Below are 23,889 nucleotides of genomic sequence, written 5' to 3'. Positions count from 1 at the left end.
TAAAAGGATTATGCACCCAGTGAAGGCGGGTGGCCAGCTTCCCACTCAATTCTCCTGCCGAGGAATTTATTCCCTTAATAGGAATTTTCTGATCGGCTGTCACTCTGGTTTGCAACGGGGTGTCACCGCCTCCGAAACACTTGTCATTCTCTAATGGAAACACAATAGTCATTGCAGGCCTCGCCACAATGTCATCTCACTACCCCTTGCTGCGTCGGCAGTAGTGAAAACGACAGCGCCGCTCTCAGTAGGGGTAATTAAAATGTAAATATTGATATTTTATTATTTGAAATTACTTTCCAGTGCGGCATTTAATATCGTTCCATCTGTGCAGCACTCTTCAGCGGTCACTTTAGTGCAGCCTAGGGATGCTAAGCAGCGGCGCGCTCCCCGTTATGTCAAAATGCTTGTTGCTGCTTAATTTTGATATCTAATTAAGTGGAAACGTACAGTCCGCACCGTAATCCATGGCATCTTAACCAGCTGCTGGGGTATATTTAGAATTAATCTCCACTATGGATTCAACCTAATGTATGCAATTAAGAGTCTGCCAATGGCTAATTAGGTGTATTAGAAGTGGGCATCTTTTTTTAGTTTGGGCGGCTGCATAGTTGGGGCTTCCCGCCTCCAGCCCCCCCTAAAGGTGCACAAGTTTGCATAAGCGATGAAGAGTTGAGTGAAAGACCCGCTTGGGAGGGGTCTGAATTGATACTCTGCTGTCACTGCCACGTGCGCGGAAGCGTTCAGAAGATATTGTGGCGGTCGCATTGGGGGAGTGGGACAAAGGGAGCGGCCATCTTTGTGCATAATGTATGCACAGTCTGGCTAATGAAACATTGGTTGCAGTGGGAGGGCTGACATTGCTTGGTTGCTCTTTTGTCAAGATCAAACAGACCGTTAACCAGGCTGATAACATCATATAAATCAAAGATATAAAATATGGGATTTGCTAGTTAAACTCCCAGATTCTTCTCATCCTAACCTGATGATGCTTTCAGCCTATTTTAATTTGCCCTGCTGATGACTATTTTGTCACACATCATTTGTTTGCATACTAAAAGACCCTAATTTAAGCTACTCCCAAAGACCATTTTAGTTAGCTTGTTGATGTATTGCATCAGTAATAAATTGAAACAGTCTGCCTCTAAAATAAGGCCGTCTTCAAAACCTTATTGTCCTTTATTTCTTCCACCCTTCCCAATGCATTCTGTCTGGGCTCCATTCTCATTCATCGAAAGTGATAAACCTGCACCTGCTGTTCTTAGTCCTTGAGTAGATGCAAATGTATGACTTTGAGGAATATACAAACGTTTCAACAAGTGTGTCTTGAAACCTGCTATGGTCGCAAGCGTACTCCGTTTTCGAATGGAAAAATATATTTCTCTGTTTTGGTTCGTGCCCCTGTCAGAGCACATTTCTAACTTTCTCTATGATAGAAAGGGGCAAGAGAAGGATTTGGGAATACCACCAAATGTATACAGGGATGGGTGTGCACAAGCTCAAGGGATATTCCAACTCTGGAACTGTTAGCTTGCCCACTCCCGCCCACTCCCCGTCCTTGTAATTAGTTTTACTCACACAAAAATCTTTGTATGAATAAGGCGTTTGATGAGTGCAAAATCAGGTTTTGTGCTATCAAAAATTTGATTTGCACCAGAAAACTCTATTTCGATGGTAAGCCAAACTTATGCATGAAAAATGATTTGTTAATTGGTCCATTAATATGCACATTCAAACCTTGACTGGGCTGGCAAAGATTTTCCTCCTTCTGAGGCCAATAAAATAAAATGAGTATCCTTGAGTTTATCATAGTGACACCTCTTGCTTACAGTTCCTACTGTGTGACAACGCTCTGGCAGGAAGCACTGTATCGTTAAGACACGAGTTTCCTTTTCATGTTTTTATGTTCAATAGCTATGCAAAAGTGGCCCTTTTATATCTGTGATGTGGTGTGGATTAGTTGTACAGCACTTATGCCTCATTAAGGTGTAATGTGGTGCAGAAGAGGAAGAAGTTAGCCCAAAAAGGAAGAAAGAGAAGAGAATTTGGGGGTTTATCCCAGATTCACATCAGAAGCTTTAAGTGTATGTGCCTGCATATTTTCCTGAGGGCTATCCTCTATTTTGGACTAACTTCCCCAAGTGTCACTTCAGAGTATTGTTTCTTTTTTTAGTGTGCCCACACCCAATTCTAATATGTTCTTTGTCCAGGTAGAGCAGCTCTGTGGAACATTATTGCATTCCCTGTCTGGGGGAAACATCCTTTACAACGTAACTGGTACAACGCGGTACTGTTACGACGCAGCTTTAACAACGAAAGTCGTTACAACGACTTTCGCTGGAGGGCGCTCTAGGATAGGGGATAGTTTACTTTACTATCCAACACCTTCCCTACTATCCACGGGGACTGGTGTTGGAAAAGTAAATTAAACAATTCACTATCAGTGCCCCCCCCCAACGCAAGTCGTTGCAACGACTTGCGTTGTTAAAACTGCGTCGTAAAGGGACGCGTTGTAACGGTACGCATTGTACCGTCATACATCCCTGTCTGGAGTTCATCAGCACTAGATATCTTCTATGGCAAATGAATGCCAAAGAATTCTAAAGGCCAAAGCGGCTTCCAACGTGTACGCTGACGTGTGCACCAAGAACAAGGCATTGGTTAGGATCACTCACACTCCACCTTTGTGTCGCAGAGTCAACGCCCACTCAGCACGCACACGTTTGTACATTTCCACTTGGGATCAAACATTTTTGGCCTGATTCTTCAAGCAGAATATGTGGCAGGACAGGTGTAACACCTCCAAATTAATGGAATACAATTTAGCACAATATGCAACATATTCTCTGTTTATTTTGAAAATGAAAAAAATTGGCCAAGACATAAAGCAATAAAAAAAATATTCTTAAAAAAAAGAGCATTCAAGATATGCCCCTGGTTGGCGCCATTTGCTGAAAAATACTCTTTATTAGAGGTGGTGCAGCCCCATACTTTGATTCTGAAGAAAAAGAGCCCTGTATAGCTGCAATTTCAATTTAGAGAAGTTCTTCCTCGAGCAGACTCCTAAGCATCAACGCTTGAGCCAGGCGCTCAAGCGGAAGGCCGCGAATCTGGAGAGACGCGGACGTTTTTACCAGTTGTCAGTGTCCCATATGCTGTGGAGCACACTTACCATACTTAGCACCGCTGAATGCATCATGTCCCTCAAATACTTCTGACAAGTGAATATTTGCTTAGCGGGAACCCATTGCCCCTAATGGACTGCAATGAACATTCAGTGTGAATGCATCTGATTGTAACGCCAGCTCCGGTATCTGTCGACGCAGCCATCGCGAGAAGGCAGAGGTGTGATGATAAAAGCGCAGCATTTCTCAAGCTGTTACATAGCACTTACCATCGTGCCTAAGGATTTGGGTTCAAGTGAAGCCTATGGGCGGCAGCTAAGAATATAGATTGTTTGTCAATGCAAAGAATGGGCTGTGAGCACACAAAGGGAAGTCTATGGGATATGTTTACCCGGCACAAACCATAAGGCTTTTTAGTATGGGTCACGTATACGGCTTGTGTTCAGCTGAGAGCAGGTGCATGGGCATTGATATGGCAGGCAGGCTGTAGGGAGGATTTGACAAGTAGGGTAGTAACATCTGTTTGGGATGGGTTTGAGGCCAAGTTAGATTATGGTGGGTATTTGTGGTACCCTCAAGCAGCAGGCTACATCACTCCATCACAGGGTGGTTCTTGGGACTCTGTGATGCCCTAGTGTTGCTAAAATTGGAACTTCGTGAAAACGAGATTTAAGTGGTATGGAAGTCCAACGTCCCAAGAGCGGTAGGGTGTTGGCCTAATTAGCTTCATAGTAGAATATCTTGAAATGGAAGTGATGGTAAATTAGTTTTTGGCAGCATAAATGAGAACAAAATAATTCCAGTTTTCTGATCTTAACCTATAACATATGCTTTGTTTTGCAGTTACTTTTTAAGAAATGATCTGTCTCTAGCTGCATATTCATGTTACTGTTACTGTCATTTCTGTACAGCCATTAAGAAGGAGCTACTGTAATAAATAGTAGGATTTCTGGTGAACTAAACTGTGCTGAAACCACAAACATTTGTGATAGAGTAATTCACTTTGATCACTCTCTATCATAGGTCGTATTCAGAGTGGTCACAGAGGTGAAAGGCTCTGTAGCCCTCTGTGAAATCACTGATTCATCCAGACCTGTTTATCTTGGCAGTGAATTTTTTGCCAATGATAATTCTGTGAAAAGTGATTACACTCATTCATTTGTGCATAATTACAGAAAGTTTTTAAAAAAAGAATTGTAGGAGTAGTAGGTACGTACGGTGATACTCTGGTCAAAGAATAAATATTTTGATTTTGCAACAGCACAATACTTGTAAAAGGGCAGTAGTCTTATACAGAGGCGTAACATAAAATGATGGTTCCTCCCTGCAAAATGCGATGAGGGACCCCTTGGTGTCCTATATCTCTCAGATATCCATTGGCCTTGAGCAGGATGGGAGCCCCCTGAACTATTTGTCCCCTTGAAAGGTTGGGGGGCCCCCATGCTCCACTGGGGCCTACATTACATCCCTGGACGTATGCCTACCGCTGTCTGATGAATGGCTAGTCCTCGCTGTCGTATGTGTCTTCCAGAGGCACCGCCATTGAAGGAGAATCAGTAAGTGACCCAATCTGCACATCTGCCTCGTAGCACAGACTGCGAAGTGCTAATTTCATAAGTGTTATATCACTCACCACTTCACACTACAAGAAGCCATATGTTGCTAAATCAAATTGGTTAGCCATGTCACTTTATGTTAGTTCAGAAAATGCTGCTTGATGCAAAAGTAAATACACCTTACACTTTTTGTGACTATGTATTAGAAGTATGTGTGATGAAAGGTCTCTCAACGGGCTCAGGGTTGCGTAAAATTGTAAATTGTAAATTGATATTTGTATAGCGCACTACTCACCCGCAAGGGGCTTGTACGAATACCACTGTGGAACCCATCCTGGCTTTCCCTGTGAGGTGTCCACTCCTGGGCACCCCCAAGGTGGAGGCCAGGCATCCTTAGCGTTGTGGGGCCCATTGTGGAGATTAAGCAAGCTATTGCCCAGAGTTGCAGAGTGGGACTCACTGATTGGAATAGGCACCGAGGCGAGAATTATCAGGTCCGTGGAATTTTTGTGCCCAAGACCCACCGAGGCGGGGAATTGAACCCTGGTCCCGGGCAAGACCTCTGCATCAGGGTTTGCTGCTCTAACCATTGATCCACACTTCTCCACTTACAGTGTCCACGTATAGTTTCCCAAACGTGATATTGTAGGTTTGTAAAGCAGCTCACTGCTGGGTGGCATACCTTGCGTGGGTTAAACCCATATTTGCCTAGCACAGCAGCCTATTTCTGTCAAAGCTAGGTTTAGCAAGGAAACATTTATGCTTTCTGAAACGAAAGTGTCTTTCTGAGGACCTGGCTCTTTACCCTTCCACTTTAGAATGCTTAGCCTTTTATGCAACTTAGCTGAAAGTGCAGCACTTGGCCCTGTAAGAATTAAACAGGAGAGCTCTTGACAGGTGCCTGTAGCTTCATTTTCAAGTGTGGCAGCCTCCCGAAGAAAATGGCGGCCGGGCCCGGCTCCCATAACATTTCTCACCAATCCTCTGGGACATCTGACTCCAGAGGAGCTTTGAAATCCTCCCAAGTGACGTGATTCTGAGCTGGCATCCAGTTTGTTTGGAGCGCAGATAAACATGCTGTTTGACAGCAGGTTGAGGTACAGAGCCATCCCCATCACAAATGTCTCTGAAACATTTAGCAGATCTTTGCTAGGGGAAGGGATATCAAAATGATCACTGGTATGCATGGAACTGTCACTGGCTGTAAGATAAATGTACATTCAGTGCATGTTAAACAACCATTTGCAATGTCAATAGGTCTGGCTTATGAATGAAAGTGATGGCTGGCACTCGATAAGTCATCATGCATGCACTCTGTCTCATATTTGCACTCATGCATCCATTCACTGTCTCGTTCTTGCATTCACCCACTGCCGCAACTGCGATAAAACACACAAACGCAGCAACATATGCAAGCATACTCATTTTCAGGTCGTGGGCACAAGCGATCAGAAAATACCATAATTCACAGGGTAGACGAGCCAATGACTGGTGTGGACTGAACCATTACTCCATACTGTGTGCTGTCAAGGATGGAAGCAGAGTGTGAATAACACTCAGACAGACTTATGGCATAACAGAGGTGAGCCAAAACTTCTGTAGTATTTATGTGGATGTATATGTATATATATGGATTTATATGGATGTATGTAGTTAATGATTTTAAATTACAAGATCCTGACAGACAGCTTAAGAAGAGGTTCTAACAAGAATTAGTAAGATGAAAATCTTCTCCGCTACGGTTTGTCAATGGTGGTGACCACCAACAATGATGACAACCAACAAAATCCTTCCCTACAAAGGTCATCTGTGACATTTCATATAAAAAAATACCTATCCGACAAATAACAATCCACTCTTAAATGCCTATTGACTTTGACGTATGCTTTTCACAATGAATACGGCAGCACTACTGCACTGATCATACATTTTCATGATGTACAGATCAGACCTATGGCATCCGAAATATTTTCTCTAGTAACTGAATCAGGCATCTAGCTGTTATCATTGGCATGTAACCATAACCAACTCAGGCCTACTGTACCTAAGTAAGTTCATAATAACACTACTGGCAGACCAGTGTAATGCAATACACATGCTTGCCAACCTTAGAATGATTTTCACTGTGTAGAAGTGGATGGGGCATTCTAGAGAGACCTTAACCATGGAGAGTGGGACTTTGGACCACAGGTACTGCCCAGTGGCATCCTCCTCCCCATCCCCCCAGCCACAACAAAATCACCTGGAACCACCTACTATGTCCTAGAGAGGTTAATATTAGAGCCCAGCAGTGCAGGCATTCACACCAGACCTGGAAACCTATTCTGTTGAAGAACTTCGAGCTCACCTGGTTCACGGTGAGGTGAGTGAAGAAACGTGTCACACTGCGGCACCATGTAAGTTGGGTGACCTGAATGTAAGTTCACACCAGGGCCACTGGAATTATGCGATTGTGCGGCAGTGGCAATTTTCGCATAATTAAAGATTTTCCACATAATCTATCATCTGCTGCATAACCTGCTAATTTAAACAAAAAAACAATTTTGTTTCTAGCTCAAACGGATCATAAGTTACAAAAAATACGGCGACACGTGTTGCTGCGCAGTGCAAGGTCTTTTCCAAAGCTGGACTGGTCGGCTTTCTCTTGCTTATGGCTATATTTTGATATTAAACTGGTACTAACGAGGTGCAACCAATGCCGAGACAGTGTTACCAAGTTTAAAAATGATTACAAAATTAAGTAATGCTATTGAAAAATGTGTCGCATTATGCCGCATAATTTGCCTTTTTTGCCTCATAATTTACTCAACCCTGCCGCATAATTTGGCCCTCTCCTGCTTGATAATTCCAGTGGCCGTGGTTAACCCAAGTGACCTATAGTATTGTATGTTGTACAGCAGATGCCCTCTACTTGACCTATTCCTCCCGCCTCATACACACCTCACAGGTGAGCCCTACTGCCTATGAATGAGATGTACCTTCTTGGGGTCATAAATGGCCTAGGTTGAAGACCACGCTATGTCAGTAAATGCTGCATGTTTTTTGTCACGAGTTAAAATGAACACACATTTAGAGCTGCAGGGGTTCAAAGTGCATTCAAATGACTTAAGAACCCACAGCCTCTGCAAGCATTGTAAATTGATACTTGTATAGCACACTACTCCCCCGCAAGGGTCTCAAGGCGCTTGTATGAATACCGCTGTGGAACCCATCCTGGCTTTCCCTGTGAGGTGTCCACTCCGGGCACCCCCAAGGTGGAGGCCAAGCATCCTTAGCGTTGTGGGGGCTGTTGTGGAGATTAAGCAAGCTATTGCCCAGAGATGCAGAGTGGGACTCCATGATTGGAATAGGCACCGAGGCGAGAATTATCAGGTCTGTGGAATTTTTGAGCACAAGACCCACTGAGGCAGGAATTGAACCCTGGTCCCGGGCCAGACCTCTGCATCAGGGTCTGCCGCTCTAACCATTGAGCCACACTTCTCCACTCAAGCATTTTCCCTGGTACTGGAGTGAAGAGCCAGCTTTACAGCACAAAAGCAAAATATTTCGCATTTCTTGTCCTCCCTCCCCCAGACATCCGGCCAACCCAAGCGCGCGCTAATGCAGACTGACGGTAACACATTATTTGGAATCTGTGGAAATGTCGCCCCAAGAAAAAAATGTCCAAAAGTTGAGCGCGCCTGAAGGGAAACAAAACCCCACACTGCATCCACAATGCAAGCGCAACTTTTATTCCAAAGGATAACAGATTTTTATTGCCCTGTGCTTAATTAAACAGCAAAGAGGTGGTCGGTCCTCTGTGCAGACTGGAAAAAAAATGTTAATTCGTAAATCACAGGGACAAAAGGACTGTAGTGCCACTTTAAGGTTTCCATGCACGTAAATGTCAATAGAGCGGCTTCTCCATCATCAGCACTAAATTCACATTGATGCCTCTTTTCTTCTCCGTATTGATCCCTCCATGAGAACGTAGATGTGTATCTGTTAATTAATGCGTCCTGAAACAGCATTTGTATTAATCAGGCAGATAAGAAAAATTGGATGCCTGCACCCTCGTGACAACCGTGAAAAAGTGCTGGCCCGATAAAATCACGGCTCGGCCTAAATAAAAAAAAAAGTCCCCCTTCCACTCAATAAACTAATCATCCTGCTTTTAATTATTCGGCAGAAAGATGTGCGGAGATTGGAGAACGTGTAAATGTAATTATTTACTAACAGCGGTGTCTAGAAGGGAGAATGGGGCTGTCACAGGACAGTGCTGCGGGCTGCCTCCCGCGTCCATCTGCTGCGGCAGGAAACCGCTTCCTGGGCGAGCAGGCGGTGGGGGAGGGGCGCGCGGAAGCTAATTGGAAGCAGACCAGTCGTGCGTCCTCTCGAATAAAACCAGGGCCTCGCGGAGCTACCTGGCCGTTTCACTGACGGATAACAGTGACTTCACTCACGTGACGTCACACCTGTCCCCAGTGCAATAGGTTGAACCAGTTTTACGCATGTTTTTTTTTAAGTACAGTATACACAGATACCAGTTTTTTGGCAGGGGAAAAAATCTTTGTATATAACCAGAAAAAAAGTTTTTATTACCGCAAAAAGCGCTTCGACGCCTCGTCAGGGGTAGTAAGTGCTATATAAATGCAGTTACAATACAATACAATAAAGACCACGAACCAAGGGGCATATTATCAAGAACGGCGTTAAAAATTATCGCCGGTTTAGCGGCAGTAATGGGCTTGATAATATGCCCTTGAGAATTCCAATAGAAGTCCATGTTCTGGTGTGAACATGGGCTTCTATTGGAATTCTCCGGAGCATATTATCAAGCCCATTATCACTGCTTTACCAGCAGTTTTCTGCCGCTAAACCAGAGATAATTTTAATGCCGTTCTTGATAATATGCCCCCAAGTCTGGTGTAATGCAGTGTGTTCACAATTTACACCACTTCCTATCTTCAACCACATTCCAGGATCCAGGACACACATAGAATGACACTGAATACTTTGCCTTGTCCAGGCATTGATGTCATTTAGAGGTTGCCAGGGGTCGCTGCTGTGACCCCACAGCTTGCACTTAGCGACCCCTGGCCCTGCCTTTGCTACCCCATACCTCAGATGTGTGCAAAATGTGGGCCAGGAGCATATAGGCAGCTCGTCATTATAGACGTGCTTTCTTTCCTCGCAATTTATTATTACACTAATAGTGAATAATGAAACATTATTCACTGATAGTGTAATAAAAAATTGAGTACAGTTAGTTGGAGTATGATAATCCCTGGCAATTGGGGTAAGTAAAAAAATGCCTGGAAATGCTTGCGAGTGAGTGTGAGCTTTACATAAGAGAATGTATGTAAGTGTAAATATGTGTGTCTTTGTTAGCATGTGGGTGAATGAAACTGAAGGTCAAAGGGTGTGTGATGTTTCTTCGCTACCCCAGGCATTTTGGTGAATTAACATTCATGTGTCCAGGTGCACAGGTTTCAACTATTTGTAAAAGGTTTTGAAATCAAAAGAGCAAGCATCGAGTTTTGTTTGGGTGAGTGCTAAGAAAGTATTAATTGTTGGTTATGTACATTAAAAGAAACATTTTTATGCCGACACTTCCAGCAGAAATAAAGGTAGCAAATATAGTAAAATCAAAATGTCAGAAAAAAAGGGGTTTTAAATAGATATGATATAATAAGTTAAAAAGGCGGGGGAGTGGGATAAAGTAATGGGGAGCACTGTCACTTTAAAGTGGGGGTGTTGGGTAAAGTAATCAGCAGAACTGTCGCTTTAAAGCAACCAGGCAACATTAAAAGGCTGGCGACCTCGGAGATAAATGGTTAATCACATTTGGTGTCTGTGTTGACCAAGGAAACCATTCACCGTGATTGATTCAGTGGGGGCAGAATTCACACGCTGATGCCTAATGGCCACACATGCCCCATCTATTTTAGGAAAGATTTTTTTTATCGCAAAAGAAGGGATATCTTTATACATGAGTTTTTTTTTGTTTGTTGTCCTTTATAATTCCAGAAAGTGAAATGACATGGCTTTTAGGGTTGATTTTGGTTTAGAAAGAAATGCCAATTTAAGAAACACGGGAGCATCTTTACAGCGAGGTCACTGAAAGCTTCAAATCCCCCTTAAGAAAGGCTTGACTAATCCCCTTTGATGGTTTTATTAAGCACCAGTGCCAACTGGCAAATTCATGCACTTCAACAGACCAGCAAATTACTTCCAATCGCATATTGTGTGATGGGGTATTAGCAGTTCAGCGCAATAAATTAACAGTTAATGTAAACACAAGCATAAGAGGCAGGCTGGGAGAATGACTGCCATCTCACCATCATGCTGGAAAAGGGCTCTGCAATGCAAAAAGGGAAATAAAAAGCAAAGGACAGGAAACATTTTATTTTATTTTATTTTTATATAGCGCTGACTAGACCCGATGGTATCAGAGCACTTTACATCAGTACATACTCAGATCAAGATAACAAGTAAAATCAGTACAGTTGAGATGAATCAGATTAAACTGATTTTTGGGCACAAGGGAGAGAGAAATGGGGGGGGTGGGTAAAGGTCTTGTCTCGTTGGTCGGTTGACGTCCACTAGTTCAGATGCTGGTTGAGGAGGAGATCCTTTAGCTGTTTCTTGTAGTTCAAGCAGGAAGGGTTATTCCTCACCATAGCTAAAGTATTATCCCATCCCTATAGTGATTACATGCAAGTTGTGCAGGAAATATCCCCTTTTAATCTCATATGCATATATAAATTCTCCAAGACAACAAATATCTCCAGTTAAGATTGTTAAGGATTCCCAGAGTTTTATATTCTGCAATGATTTGGTTATCCCTTAATCATTAATTCACCCCTCTGCCGCAGTTTGCAATTTTTTTTGCAAGTGATGTGCCGAAGTGGAGCTACCAACTGTCACCAATAGTCAGTTTGCTAACTTCAGTGTCACACCCACACTTCCTTTTTGTGACCCCCACTTTGAGATTATTTTTGCATCTTCACTGAGAAATAAGGATACGTGGGATCATTAAGACCCTTGGAGATGATGGCCACTCGACCAGCTCACTGGAGACATGACTTTCCTTCCCCTAGTGGAAAACCACCAACTGAGTTTAAAAAACTCCACCGGGCAGAGAGAGGTCTGTATGCCTTCAGCAGAGCCTCCTCTCTCGCAGATCTACGCAAGGCTCTGAAGCTTTGGAGAAATTCCCAAAAGCAGAAATTTGTTTCTTGAAATACCCCCATAAAAAACAATGACTCTGAAAAAGAGAGAGCCTATTTGGGTATTTTCCCTGCTATTTCCACCCGGCTCTTCGTGACAGTAGTCATGTCCTGTAGTGGATGGGCTATTAGGTCAAAGGTAAACCCAACCCTTCTCCTGACTCTAAATAGTGGTGGGGAATTGAATGTTGGGAGAGGTGGGAGCTTCACCAAACTACTGTGCTGCTCCCGCTCTGCCAAGATCCAAATGTCACTAAAAGTGGGCCCACAATGCTCCTTAATGGATCTGAAATCAGAGCCAACTAGAGTAATATGACTAGATGATCTATATGAATTTAAACTCAGAGGCTATGCACAGCATTCAACATGCTCTGGGCCCATGGGTGGATAAACACATCTTGCCATAGACCCCATCTGAGATGTAGGAAAGAATGTTTTCGCAATGAATGAGATGTGGCCTAGCGGCTAGAGTTGTCAAATCTTTTAACTAGGGAACCAGGTTTGAATCACCCTATGATTCTAGGCAAATCACGTAACTTCTCCATGCCTAAAAAAGTGAACATCTGATTCATGTGAACGTTTGATTTTCATGTAAAACACACTAATGTTCTTCGGCCACTTTTGCGCTATAAAACTGTAAAAAGTACTAAAGAAAGACTTCAGTAAACATATGGAGGAGTGCTGATATTCTAGTGTCAGGAGTGGTAAGCAGAGTTTTTAACTGTACAAGGTCAGAAGAAGTAGTCCATTTATTTCTGTGAGGCTTAGATTGCTATATTGTGCTCTTCCTAGCACTCTAAAAGACGCTGCTCAGACAACTTCAGAAAGTTAAAACATTAACCTTTCCACAAACCTCTAGGATCAGATCCAGAGACCACATTTTGCAAGATTTTCTCTTCCAGTACTGTCTGAGGATAGTATTGGAATCTGCACAAAAACCTCCAAAGGTATATGTTATACGGTCTTTGCTTCTCTTCCTTTTTTCCACCCTGTCTTCCTTTCCTGTTCAGCCTAGGAACACTTAGAATGTTCATTGATGTATTGGATTGTGGTTGACTGATATGTGACAGTTGACTCCTGGCTGAGCTCAAGGGAACAGCTCCTGGTGGGGCGTACTTTATGCCTATTTACCATCTTGGCTCTACCTTAACCTTATTGTAACTTAACTACAAATAAAGATATTACTTGGAACCTACATCTTGGCATCCTGAAGATTCTTACTTGCAACAGTAATCATTTCTGAAATGTCAAACTACGCACAGGTAACCCATGGCCATCTATTAAAATTCACTTTGACCAAAAAAGCAGAGAAATCTTTGATGTCCTTACCCTTTGAGATCTGGAGAGGACTTCAAACCAAAATCTGTGTGGAGGGAGCCCGTAAAAATGAATGCTTCACTGAAAGTGTACATGTGAGATAGCTTTTGTTAATGATCAGTGCTTAGAGAAAAATGATTACATATAACAGTGCCAAAAAGTGCTTATATTAAATAAATAATCCTCTTATTCATGTCCTATTGATGCAGATTAGGGCATCTACAATCTTCCAAAGGAGTGAAGTGTAAATGAAGTTTGCAGGGCACCAAACATTTTCAATTTGCTAGGCATGCTGATTCTGGTTTATAAGACCTTGATTAAATTTGCCCAAGTTATCAGTACTACTCAATGTAATGTATCACCAAATAATATGCTAGTCTATTAGAACCTCGCCAGCCACTATCCAACATGACCATAGTCCAAGCAATATGAAAGACTACCAAGAAATATGTCACAAGCCCTGTTTGGCTCCGGTCAACAAGTATCCCAGAACCAAAACGCCCACCCAGATAACACACTTCTGAACCATATAAATCATACTATAGCACCATATAAAGGGACATAGCACACCAATAAATGTATTTATAAAAGTCCATCTGAATATATTATTTCATCAAAATGATCTTTGAAATAAATGGTGGCGATCTGTACTATTGATCATACCAGCAGTCTTGTCAGCAGGCTGCCTTCATTCATTTGAACGAAGCAGGTAATATTACCATCACCTGAACAGGTTCTTTAAAACTTTGGAAAATTGCAATGCAATTAATATATTGTGTGATATGAGTCACCGGGATCATTCCAAAGACAAATGTAGAACAATTTTCAGGATGTATTGAATAACCATTCCATTTTTGTCATCCTCCGCAGGATTCTCCACGTTGTCTCTGGCGGATCAGATGAGCCTTCTTCAGAGTGCCTGGATGGAGATTCTGATTCTGGGTGTGGTATATCGGTCCCTTTCGTTTGAAGATGAACTCGTCTATGCCGAAGATTACATCATGGACGAGGATCAGTCCAAACTGGCCGGCCTGCATGAGCTGAACAATGCCATCCTGCAGCTGGTGAAGAAGTACAAGAGCATGAAGCTGGAGAAGGAGGAGTTTGTTACTCTGAAAGCCATTGCACTTGCAAACTCAGGTGGGCACCTTCGCTTGACACATACTACGGCCATGTTCTGTGCCAAAATTTGTTCATGCATAGGCCCACTCTACACAGTTTTGGGACGCTTGTGATTCTGAATAATTCCTTTTGTAATTGTGACTGCAGCTAGAACGGTGTCCCTAATCTATGATTGACATTGGTGAATGTGTGTGATGCAAGTTCTATATGGAAATGAAAGAATGTTTAAGCAGCAGGTAGTGTGCCAACTCCCTTCTGTTTGATGAGCTTCTATCAAGCAAGTGATGCTCCTGTCAATTATAAAGGTACTAACCCCCTGCTAGAAATGGTCTGTAACTCAGAATGTGTCAGTTATGCAAAAGACAATTTATGGGGAAATATTTTTTGCTATATTAAGTATGATCTTTGTGTGTTTGCACTATCACATGGTTCCAACATCTACAAGACAGGTCAAGAGCATCAGTATATTGAAGAGCTGTAGACCTCATATAATATACTTTCCTTATATCGGGCCACCACAAATCACAAGACTGGTTTTAATGTGCGCAAAACAGAAAATCCATAGCAAAACAGAAGCCCCCGGTGTGTAATGTCACTTTTGCCTGTGCCAAAGGGGTTAAGTATCGCAGAAGCAATTTTCTCAAAGTGAGCAATTGAAATAGCAAAGATAGTGATCACAGCCTGATAAGCAGAAAGAACAAATCATTTATGTCTTTTGTTGTGTGTTTTTTCCTTTTGTACTCTCCTCACGCCTTGTTGTGTCGCTGAGTAACTTTTTGTCATTTGCATACACTCCAGGACATATCCCTCTTAAATGACGGGCGGATCATTAGATACCTGTATGTCGATAACGCGGGACGATGGGCCGCACCATTGACAGTCACACCGTGCCCCTCCATCTGCTTTTGTTCTGACCCTATCTTTGAACTTTATCTTGGTTGCTGGCCAGTAGTTTTCCCTTTAATTACAAGAAGGAACCTGTCAATAAAATCTGTTAAATGGGATGCAATGAGTGGCTTGAATGGGCGGGCGGCTATTTGTTCAAATTCTGCAGCGCTCAAGGTATTGACAGTTTGTTTTCTGGGGCCATATGTGGCGATCAATCTCAGGCTGGGCTCAGCCACGCTGAAAAATTAAAAAGCAGATTGCTTCTGCTTACTTGTGGATGACGCCTCCTGATTTGGCGCGGCACCGGTGAGGGGGAGAGCCTTCTGCCCAAATTGCCCCCAAGAGAGCCCAAGCACGTGATTGTTCTGAGGAATAATTTTTTAATTGATTTTGTAATTAACAGTTCATCTACAGTATTGATGCCTGGATCTTCAGATTGATGGAAGGGAAATTGTTTTTAACAATGAAGTTGTACTTTTTTATTTGTCTGTGTAACGCGATCGAGCACTTGGAATCCTTAATTAAAAACAGGATTTTGGACAGGGAGGTGGAAGCTATCAGTTTATACATCAGCACAGCAACTAGCTCCTTTAGCCCATCACCGCGTATGACGCTCAGTAACTGATGTAGCATGCTAGCATAGGTAGCAGCTACACACTGAATATTAATAACACTTGGGCTACATTCTTCAATTACCCTTTACTCTCTAGCTAATCCAAATAGTGACCAAAATGTTTCTAATATTTACCTGTATTTTGTCTTGTTCAATTGTTTTTTCTTGTTACGTAATGAATTACTCAGTAACTGGCTATGCACTCAAAAATATTTCTGCTTTTAAGTACTTCCTGGTTTAAATAGGTGTTGCAAGAAGTACATATGCAACGTATTTGTACGAATCCAAAGTTTGGCAAGTATGTATGTATGCGAATTTTAAAGAACGAACCTAGTTCATGGCAACAGGGCGTTGTCACAAATTCTATTGGCAGAATTTTGACCTGCCACTCACACCATAGGAGACACTCAATGTCTGAGGTGGATAAAAAGAAACTAGGCATTTGCTAAATTGATCACAAATGCTAATCAAGAAATGGATTGCACGGAAAACTATTTGACCATTTTAAACATTCTTGTTTAAATTAGCAGATTTTAAAAGGCATCTACAGACTTTGCTGTTTTTTTCTGTAAGATGCAGAGAAATGTACGTGTGCGGGTAGGAAGATGTGCTTCTGAAAGGAATTGCTGGTAGATTGGTAGATGTAAGACAACAAAACTATGAACAATAATACCTGGGACCGAAACGTATACCACTGTACCCGGTAAATTGAACCTTCCTGACTCACTAACTTCTGAAGGCGAGCGAGAGGTCCAACGAGCCGGTGGATATTTGCCCAAGGGGCCTTAGAATGCAAATCACCAAGGGTGCTGTACCCTGAATTACTGTAATATATGAGCTGCACTTCTCAGGCTTGAAGAGGCTCACAGTAAAGCTTTAATGACAGCAAGGATTGAAAACATGCATGGCGTCTTTGAGGTGCCTCTTGACCTTAGGCCTTTTTAGTTTTCTATTTGGTCCAATTCAAATCATATATATTCTTCAAAGTCTCTAGCTTTTTCCTCGCTCACACCTTATAGCTCACCTACAGGTTTAGCTCAGCACTCAGCAAGAACACATCTTGTGATGACAAAATGGAAGGAGATGGGTAGATGTTGGCTGAGAGAGTGTTCCAGGTCCAGGGAGAACAGCTCTTGAATGCCTGATTCAGAGATTTGCTTTTTCAGCTCAGGCAATGCCCAGAGGCAGAGTGGATTTGTTTTTGTTGGTGGCACAGCTTCCTCCATTGATACTTTGTTAGGAAGGTTCATAGCTTGGAACAGAATAGGGGTTTTGCAATTTAGGCGGGCATTCACGAAGAAGAATCTTGCTTCTAATGGAAGCCCATGTAGGGAATAGAGAAGTTGTGTAATGTGATCACATTCCCTGGCTCCCAAGATGATCCTTCTGCTAAGTGTGCACCACCTCTGGCAGGAATAAGGTGGACTTAATCACTCCAAATAGAAGGACGTCTCCATCAGAAATGCCGGAATAAGGCTTCGACTTCTGATCCAATGCTCCTGGCTAGTATCAGTGCTTTTAATTTCTGTAAGTAATGAAATTCATAAATACTGCGTTTGTCAATTTGGCAGATTGTGTGATGAGATTCCAAAGGGGAGCTGAGTCATATTGCTCAAGGAATTGAAGTGGGCAAGAACCTGATGGTGGAAAGTAGCATTAGGCAAGGTGGAACCTGTAAGAGGGCATGCAATTTTGTAGAAAGCAAAGCATTCTGTCTTAACATGGTTCAGTTTCGGCGAAAAATGTATTATCCATCTCTGTAGGAGCTAAATTGCCATCAAAATAATTATCTTCTTTTAACTATTTATGAGGAATCTGTGCGTTTCCGAATCAGGAAAATTAAAGAGCAAGCCACTGATTTTTCGCACAGCCCTGAAAAATAAGGTTGTGGTGAAGGTCGGAGTCCTGGCACTGGCTGAGGTGCAGATCACTCGAGATGACTCTCTTTTCATCCAAAATGTCGTCCTTCATGCAAGTGTTGGGTGGATTTACGAAGGACACCGTCAGGAAGACACCAAACTGTTACTTTTCCCAATGATCCCCTTTTACCAGCTGTAACTAGAACTGACACTCTGGACATGGATAAGGCCACTCAAGAGTGTGTATTGCAGGCGCGCAACACCCATTGGGCTCAAAGGGCTTCAGCACCCCCACCCCCCTCCCGTCGTGTGTGTCAGCCCGGCTCAGACAGCTTCCTGGGCACACACACAGCCGCACCCAAGTACTTCAAAGGTCTTCAAAAGACCATTTACTTCTTAATGAGGCTTTGTTGTTCTTTCACCCCTTCTTAGAGCCCCTGCATCTTCACTCTGCCGATTGCTGGAAGAATTAACCCACCCCAAATTTTTATTAGCCCCCCCCCCAAAAAAAAGTTCACTCTAATTGCACCTCGGGTGTGTTGCACTGCGAATGTGGTGAGTTACACAATCTCTGGAGGGAAGCAGAGTACACAGAAGCACTTTACGTGGACTTCAACAATGGCTTTAACCATGGCTTGACAGAAATCACGAAATATGCGTTTATGGTAGGGCCAAAATGGTGTTTCAATCATTTGTAATGGTTCTGAAACCCCGTATATTTTCGTATTTCATCTTCTTTATAAAGAAAGGTAAAATGTAATATTTATTCGCCAAATAAAGTGCTATAAAAAGCCATTGAATCCCGAACCTTCACTTATTTAACTTCCAATCTCTCTCTCACATTAACCTAAACTTGTGTCCACTAGGGGCATTGATGTGGCACAGAGCAGCAAATACTGCAGCATTCTCTTCGTGACATAATATCCAGGCAAAAATGGCATCGGCTAGCAGAACCAGAGCTTAATTTGAAGCCGGTGGTTTCTGGTGCTCAGCAGCGGCACTTAAATGACAGCACTGGCTCTCATGACAATCTGCCACATGGTGGCGCTGTCTGCCTAATTAGCGATGAGCACAGCAACAACTGTTCATTAATTGAATATACAATGACTAATAACTGCCACCCAAGCCATTGTTATAGCTTTGAGGGCCTAGAATTGTATGAATTGTCACACTTGTTGAGTGTGATGGGTAGTAGTTGAGTTGGTATTGTCATTGGCAGCACTGGCACGGGCAATAGATGGAGCAAGATGCAGTGGCCTCCTGAGGAGGACCCTGGCACTTATTATTAATTTTTTTTTACAAATTAAGTGCTGAGCAGAGTTGACCTATTGTGAAGAGCTACAACCCTTCCACTGCCAATATCAAGAACATTAGTGATGCCATGTGGATTTCTAAAGCCCACCACATGCACTTAAGCATCATGGCACTATAGCATGCTGTTCAACAGCTGGTACAAGTCTAAGGCCCAAACATCTTTAACAACTACCAGAACTTCAGGAATTGGGTCTGTGTTCTGAAGACTTTTAGCTGACAAATTGATGCAAGTGACATCATAAATTACAATAAGCTCTAATTTAATACAGTTCTATGGCTAGTGCACCTTTTTGTTAGATAACATAGGCTTAGAAATCTACACTTTCTAGGGATTGGTGGATTTTTCAAGCCACAGCCTTCCACTGAGCGGGTTTTCTCCCAAAGATATGTTTGTTTGCTTTCTACCACTTTGTTATACTGGGCCTGGGGTCTGAAAGAGATCTGCGCAGGCGCACTGCTGACAACAGTCGCACGGAGGTGAACCCAACACGTCATGAATGGTTGTACTTTTATATTACATAAGAAATGGTATTGCTGATCTCAGCATTACTTATTGCTCAGTATGCTATTTTTTTAAAGGAATAACAGACATTTCTAAATCACTCCATCTGGACACAGACTTTTCTGTGATTGAGAAAGTGCCAAGTGCCTGGGTGAGAACAAAAACAGAAGGCAGACGCTAGATTTAATGTGTCACTTATGAGCACACGACACTTGCACTCAAAAATAGGGCAGAGCGTGTTAACCACACCTTTCTCTCTACTTTCCCTTAGACGAGTTATTACATTTTCACCCTGTGTGGATGTCCACGGCATTCCCACGAGCGCTCTTCAACACTTGCTGCCCCCTCCCCCCACCCTGAAACCCCTCCAAACAAGGATAAGGTTCATGAGGGAAAGAGTCACATGAGGTTGAACTCTGGCAAACTCTTCAAAATGATTCAATAAATAGCAAGATATTTATGAAATTAATTCTATGTGTGTGTGCTTGTGTATATGTCTTTTAATATGTACATATCGAAAAAGCAGAAGCTCACAGGTGCTAACTAAGCATAATTACCCATACTTCCAGAGGTGCTATTGTGGCCTCTCTATAGCTGTAACTAGTTATGCTTAGTTAGCCCCTATGGGTTTATGGTTTTCAATTGGAAACTTATTTTTTGTGTTGCTAATATTTGTGGCGCTGTTTATCGAATCTATTTGAAAATCCATCAGAAATGTACAATTTGTATCATCACCTTACTTTTCAGGCACATTGTTCAAGTATGGAGTTTTGAAGGAGGCTCCAAAAACAGGATTTAGTTTTGTAAAATCTCAAGCAGAGTTTTTGAGATGAGGGACAGGAAATAGTTATGGGCAGAATGATATCAGATTTATCAGGCGAATGCATGCATCATAGATAGATAGATAGCTAGATAGATAGCTAGATAGATAGATAGATAGATAGATAGGTAGATAGATAGATAGATAGATAGATAGATAGATAGATAGATAGATAGATAGATAGATAGATAGATAGACCTTTGACCTCTGTGGAAAACTCGAAATGTGCCCACGTGTGCAAAAGCTCCACGGTTTCAGCTTCAGGAATTTAATTAATACAGTCAGTGTATCAGTGTCTCCAAAGCATTATCATGGACAATGGACAATTCCTATTAAATACAAAACTTCCACAATATTATTCCCTGTTATTTTTCTTCAATGGTTTTTACAAAATATACATTTAATTCCATTCAATTGATTGTTTACCAACATTGTATTTAGTCTTTTGTTCGTTGTTTTATTCTCTAACTTTATTATTATGACCTCGTTATCTGTTTTACATATCACTGTCCCAACCGTTCCTACTTTCTGCGGAGGTATCAGCAGATTGAAAAAGCATTTCCCTGAAGGCTGTGCACTAGGGATATGACCTGCACAATTCCATCAGACTGAAGATGATGGTTATGTGGGCAAACAAACTGTGTGGGATTCACTATTACCTCAAAAATCTTATACCATTAAAAACAACAAAAAATGCTTGTTTTCTTGGCAAAATACAAAAGTCAGAGTTAATAATGTCAAAAACCTAAGTCTGATAATCTATCCTTTTGCACTAGAATACAAAAAATAATTAACAAAAACTACTGCTAACATGTCACCAAAGTAATGACTGTGATAAATAATGTAATGAAATTATGCTTTTTATGTACTGAGTATTAATGCCACATGTCTTTGCTTTTCTATAGACTCAATGCATATAGAAGATGTTGAAGCAGTTCAGAAACTTCAAGATGTCTTACATGAGGCTCTGCAGGACTATGAGGCTGGGCAACATATTGAGGACCCCCGTCGGGCGGGCAAGATGTTGATGACCCTTCCACTACTAAGGCAAACGTCAACGAAGGCCGTGCAGCACTTCTACAACATCAAACTGGAAGGGAAAGTCCCAATGCACAAACTGTTTTTGGAAATGTTGGAGGCCAAAGTTTGACTAGAGCATTGTGGGCCTTTCCATTATGCAAAGCGAATACATAATATATAAATATATGTATATATATATAAAACAAAGGGAAAACAACTACAGACATAGTGACAAAAACTCACTGTGTTGAACGAGAACAAAGATACTGCACTGAGAGTTCAGCAGCAAGACTGTGAAGCAGCCTAAAAACTCTATTGTGTCTGTCAGATGCAGATACATGTAACTTTCTTATCCCATTTCTCTATTTCGTTGCTGCTGAACTTTGGGAAGATCTCTCTACTGAAAGAGAGATGGAAGCCAGCCCTGCCAAAGGAATGAAATCCATAATATGGATACCAGTAAACTTGTCATAAAACAGTGATACCCCTAATGACAAATGAAACAAAGAATGCACCATTGTCAATTATGACACAATGAACCGAACACAGTACTGGGTTTCGCTGGAGCAGTCTGTAATACTAGAAACAGATCTAAAGGTGTTGAGTTGGCTGCTTCTTATCATTGCATTCTCCTTCTAGATCCTTTATAGCCATCTGATTCCTTAATTCTTTTTTCAAGTCTTCCAGATGTTTCTTAGGTTAGCCACTGTGCAACTTTTTTCAGGGACTATTTTAAGCTTTATTCATTCATGCAATATGAAAGATGGATGGTACATTTCCATTCGGGCTCAAGTAATGACACCGATGATGAAGGACAAAATAATGGACGAAGAAGGAATTGTTATGTTTTAGATATTTAGTTCTTCGCAGCAGTGGAGATTTTTTTCTGTACCAGCTTTACCACTTTAATGCCATGCACCAATGTGGCAACTTATCTTACTCAAGCAATAGTTGGAAGGAAGGTGCATTTTATCACGGATGCAATTTATGTTGTCTGGTCCTGTACATCCAGTTTCTGAAAAAAATAAGCTCCAGTAAACTGAATTGTTCTTAGATTATTAGAACCTGCAGTATGTATGTTGTAAAATCCACAAATGCGCCCTATAAGATGTAAATTTAAAGCATTTGTAACTGTGTAATGCTCTGACAATTGCCACATTAACCTTAATGGGTTGAGTTGGTAATTGAGCTACTGTACACTATTTTAAAAGATGACTACTTTCAGACTTGTAACTGTGACACGGTACTTGTTAAGAGGCAATAAGGCAAAAGCCATCCTTTGAAAAAGGTAATCAGTTTAAGCAGGCATCTGTTCTGATCATATTCTTAAACTTCAATTATGGACTGATTTTGAATAATTTTTTTACTGTGATTTATTTGTACAACTAGTTGGAGCAATCCGTGTACATTTCAGCTGATTTGTTGCAGCATGGAAGGACTGGTCACATTTAGGACTGTTAAAACTAGTAAACTAGTAAAACACTGATTAGAAAATCCTCACCAAAACACACTTCTTTACACCCCTCAAGTACAGTCTGTTTATTAAAATAAACTAAGAAACTATAGCCTCCGTCCAATGCTATACCAATATACAAGTGTTAGACGCTTCTACTTGTACCATGTGATCCTCCCTATTCTATGTACACAATGTAATTACAATTGTAAGCCTAACAAACAAAATGTAGATCGAGTTTTCAATGTTTCATGTTTGCTGTGCTTTTTCTGACATTTTCTGTTGCATTTGAGGACTGTTGTCTTGTTCTTCTTGTGGTGCTTTAATTATCATAGTGTGTGCTTTTAGAGGCAGGGTAGAATTAGAGACAATATTGGATGTACAATTCCTCAGGAGATCACAGTAATATGTTCACTTCCATACTGATAATGGCGTATCTTCCTACCTAAAAGCCTAAAACGACAACTAGGAAACTCTAAACAAGTACTCAACACCAACTAACACGTGTTTCAAATGAAAAGTCATGCTATTTTCAAAACAAGGGACAATTTGTCTAACTGTATTATAGATTACCAATGTATAGGTTAGAAGGGAGGATCCCTTGAAATATTTCAAAACTATATATAAGTCTACTTTTTAAATGCTGTATATATCTCGCTTCATCTCATCCATCTCTGACTTCTATCAACTCGCACTGTGCTGTTGCAAAGTTTTTGGTGCGGAAAAGTTTCCAAAACTACTACTGCTGCTTTGTGTGCTTTGAACAAAATAGAGCGGGTTGGTAGCACATAAGCAGTGTGCTCTCAATACTTTGTATCTATCATTAGCTATATGGGACTATATCGTAGATTGTGGTTTTTGCAGTAGAGAAGTGTCTGTAGTGTGATTGTAGATAAATCATCATTAGCAACTCATTCAGACAGTCAATAACTTGAAATTGTATAGCTGTGATGGAAGTTCAGAGACTGGCATATCCCTCTAAAAGTGATAGATAAACTATACAACTCCTGGGAAAAGGTGCTGGTGGTATTAGATTATTTATTTATGTAATTGTGTACAAAAATCTATTTATTTTCCAGATGGTGTGCA

General features: G+C 41.6%; 1 protein-coding gene across 3 annotated transcripts in view; it reads left to right on the top strand.

Annotated features, from left to right (window-relative positions):
• ESRRG (estrogen related receptor gamma) overlaps positions 1-22,814 on the top strand; it is a 702,537-nt gene extending 679,723 nt beyond the window's left edge. For all 3 annotated transcript variants that reach the window (XM_078649784.1, XM_078649785.1, XM_078649786.1), the window contains 2 exons: positions 14,080-14,349; positions 21,233-22,814. In XM_078649784.1, coding sequence (XP_078505910.1) covers positions 14,080-14,349; positions 21,233-21,477 — 515 coding nt within the window. In that variant the 3' untranslated portion in view covers positions 21,478-22,814. The remainder of the gene's footprint in view (positions 1-14,079; positions 14,350-21,232) is intronic.
• The last annotated feature ends 1,075 nt before the right edge of the window (positions 22,815-23,889 follow it).

The sequence above is a fragment of the Lissotriton helveticus genome, chromosome 6, assembly GCF_964261635.1.
Source record: "Lissotriton helveticus chromosome 6, aLisHel1.1, whole genome shotgun sequence".
Lineage (NCBI taxonomy): Eukaryota > Metazoa > Chordata > Amphibia > Caudata > Salamandridae > Lissotriton > Lissotriton helveticus.
The sequence above is the reverse complement of the archived record's forward strand: the minus strand, read 5'-3'. Positions and strand labels throughout refer to the sequence as shown.